Source organism: Notothenia rossii (genome assembly GCF_949606895.1).
Source record: "Notothenia rossii genome assembly, chromosome: 5".
Taxonomy (NCBI): Eukaryota; Metazoa; Chordata; class Actinopteri; order Perciformes; family Nototheniidae; genus Notothenia; species Notothenia rossii.
This window is the reverse complement of record NC_136903.1, coordinates 68,490,950-68,501,365: the sequence shown is the minus strand read 5'-3', so window position 1 is coordinate 68,501,365 and position 10,416 is coordinate 68,490,950. Positions and strand designations below refer to the sequence as shown.

Genomic DNA, 10,416 nt, shown 5'->3' with positions numbered 1-10,416 from the left:
AATAAGCAGAACATGTCCCGTTTTATTTGACCTTTTATCTCACCTCGTCCTGTCTTTTGTCCTAACCATTTGCAATGTAAGCATGAGAGACATTCCCTCCCACTTTTCTATGTAATGTATGTAACTCGGCAAGGGATTAAAGACATAATCACCCCCCCCCCTGTTGTTGGGGTCCAGAGAGAGGATGCCCAGGAGGCTGCAAATTGCTGCCGTCAACATACGGACAGCCGGGGCCTGTCATGCTCACAGAGGATGAGACATTCGGAGCAGCAGGATCACAGGAGAGAGATATGCGACAAGGCAGGAGCAACTTACAATCAATATTCTCTGCCAACCTCCTTTATGTATATGACCAGTAACATCCACCATTATGTGCTCAACAGCAGTGCTTGATATAATTGATTGTGGCCGATGTGTGGTGTCATGTGTATTCATTTGAATGAGTGTGTATGTTGGGGAAATGCAGAGAGAGAGAAAAATGTGTGATTTAGTGTGTGAGAAGGCGTGGAACATGGGAAAGACAAAAGCAGCACAAAATATATGCAATTGTGAAATTGATTAAGGCTCTCACTCTTTCAATATTGCAGAGATGTGATCAAGCAGAGAAACAGGGACACTGTCTTAAGTGTCTTGTGAATTATTTATTATGACACTGTGTAAAGAATACGCTGTGTCTGAAACAATAATGTTGATACCTGGCCCTTTGGGGGAGGATGGTAGGAGAGGAAAGTTGCGGTGCTTCAATATTTGTTCAAATCTTTGTGTCATTGTTTGTCTAGAGAAACATATTCAAAAGTAATGAGAGGAAAATATAATCTTGTGATGCTACGGTGACCCACACTATTGTCTGCAAAATGAATAATGGTGGGATCTTTCAAAAGACTTAAATTCAAAGGTTAGCAAAGAATAGATTTACAATTTGTGTCAGGAGAGATGAAAAATATCCTCAAATCCTCGTAGAGATCCGGACGGGGATCAATGTAAGCAGGCTATTGGCTTTTATGACATGGCGGATTTTCCTCCCCTTTATACTTTACATTCTCTCTCACCCTCCTTTTTTCTCTCTCCAGGGGCATTTATGTGAATGAGAGAGGAATGAATCACTGTGGAAGTAGTGAAGAAATAACTTTTCATGTGAAAACACCTCAGCTTTTATGGCTTTACTAAATGATCCATAATGCGGGCGGGGAGCACTCAGTCCTGCAGATTAAGGCGGGTCGTAGCGGGAAAGAGGCTCAGTGCTGCAGCCGTTAGACCCCTCCACTGAAGCTCGCACCAGTATAGCACCAGCAGAGGTAGGCACAAATCTCTTTTACGAGGCTGCCTCTTAAATAGCTGTCAGTCTAGTGTCTCGCACGTGGCACACTCCTCCAGCTCCCCTTGCAGTAATTGAACAATCTCTCCCAGAGTGCTGAAATGGTGTGGGAACCCATTCCGACAGCCTGTGTTGACACCATTAAACCAAACTTGTGCATAAATCTCACTACAAAACCATCGTCACCCACAATCTACTGAATCCTCCACACCCCCAAAACAACCCTACCCCTTGCTCCATTTCACCAAAGATAGCCTCAGAGGTATTTTTGCACCTGAGTATTACAGTATTTACATTATTCCTCAAGGGATACTGTACACTGCCTTAATAGTATATCCAACACAGACAGTATGGGGTTATTTTTAGAAGGACTGTTGCCTCTCTCATGTTCTTCCATCCTTGACAATGTTACAGCATTTAGGAATAATTGTGTGCACTGGAAATAAACAGACTAATTAATAGAAAGGAATAATCCCTAAACTTCTCATTGTTATTTAATTGATACACTTAATTAGCTTTTAATCCTTGACACCATATGGGATTGTTAGTGCCTTAAAGAGAGTTATCATGTTACAATAATATAATTATATAAATATTAAGAATTTATAGAAGAGGTAAATAACGTGAAATATACAGGAACACCAATTATGTCTGACGTCTTTTGCTCTCTGAGGATTAAATATGAGCAAGCTATATTCTCATTATAGTCACCCATAATCACTTAGGTGAACGCTTAGGAAACAAAACATGCACATTCTATGTTATACCATTTCATTATTTAAAAGTTAATCAGTTGTGTTACACTTGACGATTAGCATAATATAAATGTGCACATTGAAAACTCTTATATAATGTTGATGTCATTGACAGTAGCACCTTTGACCTCAGCTTAATGGCTGAACAGGTCACCCAGCAGTATATCAGGGTGTACTACAGTGAAATCACACCTATCTACACCAATGCAGCAATAAGAGAAAATTAACCATTGGGTGTTAACAATAACATTTATTTTAAATTATTTATATCAAAAAGAAAAACTGAAGCAATTACACAAGGTATAAATGACATTGTCATTAAATGTCCTCATTGGTGTAGTTATGTTGATATGACAATGATATTTATAAGAATAGAAAAGTTCCAAAACAAACAAACACAGCCCAAACAAATGTGCTTTTGGTGAGGAATAAAGAGAAACCAACCTATGTTTTGTAATGACAATTATTATTGCTACAATGCCTGCTGTTTCATCTGAGAGCAGTTTTTAATTGAAGTTTTAGTCGGTGAGAGAAAAACAACTCTTAAGCTAATGAATTTCAGGAGCTTCTCTCCATTAGACACACTTCTATTACTGCAATATGCATTACATTCGAATCTGAGAAAGCCAATCATTTTCATTGAATTTCCACAAGTCCATCAACTGTAGAATCTGCTTAAGTGAGATGCCAACCAAGCCAACAGATACTGTAAGTAATGACTTCCTTCACTGAAAACACTGATGCAAGCCAGAGCTTTAATAAGAACCCAAGTGCCTAACTCACTGCTTCACTTCTCTTTTTAATATAAACACAATAAAGAAGCATTTGCATTTATATAGTTCTTCCAAGCCGTCTGACGTTGCTGCCAGCCAGTACCCAGAGACAGCTCAGCATCAAACTGATTGTTACCTGGGGAAAATTAAGATAAGGAAGTAATCCCTTGGACGAAAATGGCTTTGTTGGACCAACAGCGGTAGGGCCAACCAGGTAGAATTAGCAAACCCCTGCCTCCTGCTAGTAATGAAAATACCTATACAGCCTCATGTTTTCAATGTGATAAGAATTAAATCTACCTCATCCCGCAATGGAATACAGCATATCTTGATCTTCTAAGGATTAAGGTGGTTTGTATTCTGATATGGATGGGGTAATGACTGTATGATGCGACTTGGAATATGAATGAAAAGCTAATATAGTTAATGTGCAGTGCTGTGAATCCACTGAGAACTACAACATATCAGGATTCAACCAACAAACTGTGGTTGAAATCTTTTTGGTGTTGCACTTGCTGAGGAAACGCGCCATGTATTTTTGTGTGTCCTCGTCTTTTTCACCCCAATAGGCTTTTAGGTTAATTTACATTTGAGCTATTTTTTCCCATTTCCACAAACTAACCTCAAAATAGCAAACCCTCATTAGTCACACTTGTATATACCAGGTAGAGTGCTGCTCTGCAAGCTCCTACATACAGGGGGAACAAAAGAGTGCTATACAGTAGGTGACAGGGACAGAATAGTGATCTGAGCTGTCTGATTTAATGGCTGGATGACTTTAATGATAATCCAGTAGCTTTCCTCCCCCTTAGGAGCTCCATTGGAGGACAGGAAACAAACAGTGCTCTGACACTTCCCACTAATTAGCACCATTAGCATATGGCCATTATGTGGCTGGACAGTAGCATGACAGGGCTCTAAGAAAGGCTACAGCGGTGACCTTTGGTCGACAACACCAGCTGTCAGTAATTACCCATAGTACTGGCCAGAGAGCTGGAGACAAAGACCGACTCCTTGTCCTTGAGGACCTTTGGCACCCAGTAACGTCCCTTCTTTCATTTTTCATTTTTTTGAAATTATTCATAATAAGACACAACGTGCTTACTTGCTGTAAGGCAGGTATGCAGTACTATTTAAACAACAGGCCTTTGCCTCCCTTGCATGTTTTGGTATTGCATATGGTCTTCTGTGAACGTTCTTTTTTTTATATGCCAATTATAAATCAAATCAAGTAAAAATGATCAAAAAGTTTGATATGCTTCAGGCCAAGCTTTAACTAAAATGCGTTACTAAATGGAGAGATGTGCCAGTGAATGCCTATTTGCTGCCAGAGGCTTCAGAAAGCACACTGTTGACAAATATAAAGCTCTGAGTGAGAAATAATGACTTCAACACTGTTGCCCCTCAAATCCACATTTGGAGGATTCATGTGGAAAGGAATCCATTCTCTCCCTAAGTGCCAGTAATTGTTTGTTGTAGAATTCTTAAGCTTCTAACAGTCTTTGAAGATATAATTTTGACTTTATGACTCCATGTTTCCTTTCATCTATGAGCGCAACTTCTGTGCCAATGAGAGGCAAAACAACTCTAAGCATTGGTTTAGTAGAAGGTAATTTCAAACATCAAAACATTTGTTTGGAAAATGATGTGCAGATGAAATAGCTACCTGGTGCAGCGGTAGCAAAAACACATTAACCTTCGTCTCTCACATTTAATCACTATAATCACAGAAAAGTATGCATGAACGCATGCAAAGGTGTGTCCCCATAATTGATATTTTCTAATCACTTTCTTACAACCTTAACCATCACAAATATGTGTCCAACTCCAAACTTAGCTAAACTGAAGACACAGTGAATCCTTCAAACATGCCAGTCTGTCCTAATTGTGTTCATTTGTCCCCACTCTCAAGGTCTTAAACTCATAGTTATCTTCAGAAACATAAAAAGTGAGATAGAAGTCCCAGAGCTTTACACTCAACCACTCACACACACACAAATAAAACACCCACATCCCCACAGCTGCTCTTCCATAATAAGTTGTATACTATCTTAACTAAATTCCAGCTATTTTCCAGTGACCTCTTGGCTTGCAAGCTTTTATTCTGTTTTTCTGACCATGTTTTCTCCGTTCAACAGGAACATCCGTTATGAAGGTTACTGCATCTGATGCTGACGACCCTACATACGGCAGCAGTGCCAAAGTGGTGTACAGCGTAATGGATGGAGAAAAGATTTTCACGGTAGACAGAAACGAAGGTAAGAATGATTACATCCACACATTCAGACCTCCCTAAACCTTCTTAGTGCTTCTTTAAATGCTTCTTTGCCCAAAAAACAAGCAACGTTATATATTTTTAGCCTATAACTGACGGCTCCTTTCAGCAAGCACTCAACATACCATATGGCATAAATGACAGTGTCACCTCCAAGCCCTATACTTTTGTAAATATATTATGTATACAAATAAAACACCTGGGCATTCAGAGCGTAATAATAACTATACATTTTTTACATGCTGTTTTATTGATTTTGTTGCACTCTGTTGATGGCAATCAGAACAAATGCACTGGGTGCTCAGCATTTGTTTGCCCACTAGTGCTGGGGATGAAATCATAATAAGTGTATACCTACTGTGCCGTTATTATAGAATGATGTGTTGTGTTTCCAGCAGATCCAAATTCACCCTATTGAGGCCCTCCTGCAGCTATACAATGAATAATTCCCTTCTGCCATACTGGCCTGGGGCTTATAGAAGTGACCCAAAGTCTTTCATGAGTAGCTTAGCATCAGTGTTGCCTTTGAATGCCCCACAAGGGAAAAGCACTAAAGTTTTAATGATTCCTTTTTTAGTCTTTACCACTTTGATTTGGTCAGCCTGGGTGTGTGGATGATAAATGGCCCTGCCTCCGTTGGACTAGCCAAGAGACTGGATGGTTCATTCCAGCTTCTGTCTCAGGACTCCTATTCCACACACCCCCTCTACCCATTTTGTAGGCAGACGCGCCAGCCTAATAGGTGCAGTCAAGGAGGTCAAAATGAAAAAGGGGACAAAACAGCTGTGAAATCTGTCTCGTTAATATCACTCTCTCTCAACCTGACAACAAACTGAGGAGAAAGTCACTGTGTTGTTTCTGTCACTTTGGCCAGGCTGGAATTGTCTCTAGGTGTTACGTATCTGAATCAAAGGGGTGACTTTACAGAAATTGAACCATACATTGCTTTTGAAAAAATGTTCCTTCTATTCTATTACTGATTTTAGATTTATTTTTGTTTTCATTTTGATTTTCATAAAGGTTCCCCCGCATCCATTATTCAGTAATTGGGAGAAAACATTTGTTGCAGAATCTGACCAATGCAAGTTGTTATAGTAAAGGCCCTGATTCACTAGAAGCAGAACTAGAGTATAATTAGATTTGCCATTGCCTAAAAAGATAAAAACATAAATGCAATTAATTTAAGCAAAAAGAAGTTGAACATCATCATGTATTTTATATTAATGTAATGCATTGCAATACTGAGGCTGCTCTATTTCACAATTGGTATACACGGCCCAATTACTCGTTTATATTGGTTACTGTTAAACATGTGCATTTGAAATGAATTGCATAGACTGCATTCATGAACACAGGTCATGCAGACTCATCTACATATAGGCTCTACCTTGATGTTTGAGCAATGGTCCTGTGTACTAGCTGTGGATTGAGGCTTTACTAGTGACAGCCCTAATTTAGATGCATTCCCTCTGGCCTTTGGTGGATGAAAGAGGAGGATGTCATCGTTCTCCCTCCTTAACTGCACTGCTGCATGTACTGTATTTTGGCTACTCATAGAAAATGTCCCTGGGCTAAATGTGACTGGAATCAGTGAGTTGTGTACCCAACACAATGCAAACCTTTGGGAGTGATACAGCACACCAAGCCCAGGAAATGCATCAATAGATTCTGATGTGGAAAATCCCAAGGGGTAAACTGAAAATACATTACTGCTGCACAGCCAGCTACTGATGCTACTGCTGCTGGGCCAACAAGGATAATGTCTCTTTTACACCAAGAAGGACTAACTCCTAGTCTGTGAGATACCTTAGCTATATATTTATAGAATACAACCAGACCCCACAGTACTGGCTGTCTCAGATACCAAATATAGTTTTTGTGTAAAATGTACAATGTGAATGTCCTATTCTCACCCGAAATAGACGGAATGGTCTTAATGGTCTGGATCTAACATAAACTTATAATAGCATTAGGCTGTCTGCGTATGGTCATAGTTAACTGACCCGGTTTTACCAGCAATGGGTTGTCAGTGGTTTTTTTGCATTCTGCTGATCTTATGTTGAATTTCACTTTAACATTTAATAAAAGTTATTTAAATGTGCAGACCAGCAGGACTCAGGAAAACAACCTGTTTTTAACTGACCAATACATGTGACAGTTTGTGCAATCAGGGCTAAATTAAGCATTCAATGTACCTGTATGTACAATGTATTTATTTGTTTGCCTGTCCTTGTTTGTCTACCCTCCCTCATACTGTAAAGCGTCTTTGAGTTCTAGAAAAGCACTATATAAATATAATGTATTATTATTATTATTATTATTACCTCCCCTGTACACTTTCTTACTCACTCACTACATCATATATTTCTCCATATTCGTCCAGCCTCTTTTAGAATCCACTTCCAAGGTTTGAGAGCAGTTTTACCTACCATGGAGGCGTTGAGATTCTATTCACCGTGGCTGAGGCTTGCCTTCATTCTATACCCCTATATATTATTCATTTTAATACAGCTGAGCCATAAAATGGTGTATGAGCAGAGGCGCAAATATGACACAATCTCCTCCATCCAGCCAGTCTGAGGAGGTGAAATGGAATGTGCTGCACTTGTGTCTCCATAATACAGTGCTAAGCAGAAGTTGATATTCAAACTGAGAGGGGGGATTTAGTCGACTGTTGCATAAGTGCTAACCACTAATGTAATCTTTACATTGGCCCCACTTACTACTCTTTCCCACTCTCTGTCTCCCACTCAGTCTTTTTCCTTCAATATCTGCTCCATCTCTCAATGTATAGGAATCATCATGACAGCAGTGGCAGATTTGGACCGTGAGACACAGGATCGGTATGAGTTGGTCGTCAAGGCAACAGACATGGCAGGACAAATGGGCGGACTCTCAGGCTCTACCACGGTGACCATAGTGATCACAGACGTTAATGACAACCCACCGCGCTTCCCACAGAGTGAGTTTATCCCGCACAAGTTCTTATTTTGGGCAGAGGATAAGATGGTGGAACACAGGACGAGAGTATGGTAATACAATTTCAAAATGGCAAAAAATGTTGGACAGAAGTGAAAGGTACGAAAGTAAAGAAAGTCATTTAAAAAGGTGAATAAAAGAGGCACAATGTAGTTTGTAACATGCATGTATCTGACACCACATGAGAGCAGCATCAACAACCATACTGAATGGCTTGCATTTAGTGCAAGAAATCAACTAAGTTACATTTATTGACCAATGAAACCTGCAGCCCATAACAAAGTAGTCTATCAAATGTGGAAAATTGATAAGACCCCCTGCAGATTTGATTATTTAAATTGATTCATTTTCATTTTCAAGTGAGGCTCGAGAGAGGATTTAATCAATACAGTTAATTGTTCCCTCGTTGTTATGTCATGGCTTTTTAACTTGTGAGGTCCTTTGTGGTCTGAATGGGTTTCACATGTATTTTGTGCACATATGCACAAAGGTTTAACATGCAACTCACCACACAAATACATACAAAAAAGCTTTTGAAATATTGCATATTGCACAAAAATAAGTAGCAGCACACTCAAAATTAAGTGTAGAAGACATATTTCACCATGTTGACTATGTGAAATAGCACTTTTTTGCACTTTTCATTCTGCCCTCTTTTTTTTTACAGTTAAACCATAACACTATTACTTTTGTTACAGCTGGGGAAACAGCATCTGACAGCCCTGGTTGATTGTATTCGATATGTCCCTGCACACCTTTTCTTATTTCTGTATAAATCCTTTTTTTCATTTCAGTAAATCATATTTACCATGCAGTCAGAGGGATAAACCCTGCAGGATTATAGTATCTCCAGTGTGGAAAAGATAGAGGCTGGAAAGCAGCTTCATAAAAAAAGAAAAAAGAAAAGAAGATCAATGCAGTATATTTGGATGTTTTTACATTAGTTCTTCCTCTGGGAACAATAAAGTTTTATTTACTTACTTGTTTCTTTTTATGTTTTTCATAATGAACTCTGGCGGATCTGTTCTGTTATTTGAAATTCAGATTGGAAGACAGGAGATTAAAAACAAATAAAAGTCATAGGTGATCATGCAGTTTACTAACTAAATAAAACAAATAACACATACATTTCTTCTTAATATAATTCCAACACAGTGCATATTATATCAATCTTAATACATTGAAAGTAGGAAAAGATGTAGGTTAGTTTGAAGTGTGATGCGTTCAGATGTAGGAAACAGTTTTCTATGGCAACATTTTTATTTTGTTCACCCGTAAACCTTTTATGTGAATGCAATGATTGCTCTGACAATGTGTGTGATAAGTCTGTTGCAGTTATTTTAATATAATCCCATGCAGACTGTATTTCCATAAGTATTTTTCTTTTCTCAGCCTTTTTGTCTTTGTTACACTCTCATCCCTTCCTCCTCACGTTTCCGTCTTTGCTCCTTATTGCTCCCACCGTTCTTTTCCCACCTACAGCCAACCATCCATTTATTTCCCCTTCATTTTCTCCTCTTGTGTTGTTTGTCTTTTGTCCTTGTTCTATTGTTTTCTACACTCACATTGTTTTTTGTTACTTCATCCTTCGTTTGCTGTGCTTAACTTAACTTTTCTTCATTTTATCCTTCAATGCGATTTCCACCTCTGACCACCTACTCCTTAAAACCAGAGATGTACCAGTTTTCTGTGTCGGAGGGGGCGGCTGTGGGGACCCCGGTTGGGCGCATCATTGCCACAGATGCAGACATGGGAGAAAACACCGACATGAGCTATCTGATCAAAGAGGAAGGGGATCTCTTTAAGGTCACCACCGATGTAGAAACACAGGAAGCCATTGTTTCGATCAAGAAGGTACAGTAAACTTAAATTAATTCCGCACTGCTCTCATTGTTGTCTGTGAAGCAACTTTTTTGTCACCAGTAAAGAGGCAAATATTCATAAGAATGCACAAAATGATTTCTCAAAACATTTACATTAAATACTCACCTTTGTCATGCAGTCTCTTTACTCCAGTTGTCTTTTAGTTTTTTTATTACATCTTTAGTTACAACAATCCCTGCCATATCTGGTGGTATCTAAAGAAAGTGATTGGGACTGACAGCTAGACATAAGGTAAAGGGACTAACCAACCAAAAAGGTTGGTTTTGCTCCCACTAGCCAAAGCTGTTCAGAGAAATATAATGCCTGCTGAGGAAATGGAAAAAGGGAAGTGACTTGTCTTTGAATATTGATCAACATTGGTTTCTCAGTGGGTTTGATAGATGTCGTCAATGCCGTGTTTCTTCAAAAGTCAAACTGTTTTGAACTTTTACAAAA

General features: G+C 39.0%; 1 protein-coding gene across 1 annotated transcript in view; it reads left to right on the top strand.

Moving 5' to 3' along the window:
• Positions 1–4,986: 4,986 nt before the first annotated feature.
• The window catches only part of cdh22 (cadherin 22), a 44,114-nt gene continuing 38,684 nt past the window's right edge, over positions 4,987–10,416 (top strand). Inside the window, exons 1-3 of the mRNA XM_079684495.1 lie at positions 4,987–5,101; positions 7,913–8,080; positions 9,770–9,951. Coding sequence (XP_079540621.1) covers positions 4,993–5,101; positions 7,913–8,080; positions 9,770–9,951 — 459 coding nt within the window. The 5' untranslated portion in view covers positions 4,987–4,992. The remainder of the gene's footprint in view (positions 5,102–7,912; positions 8,081–9,769; positions 9,952–10,416) is intronic.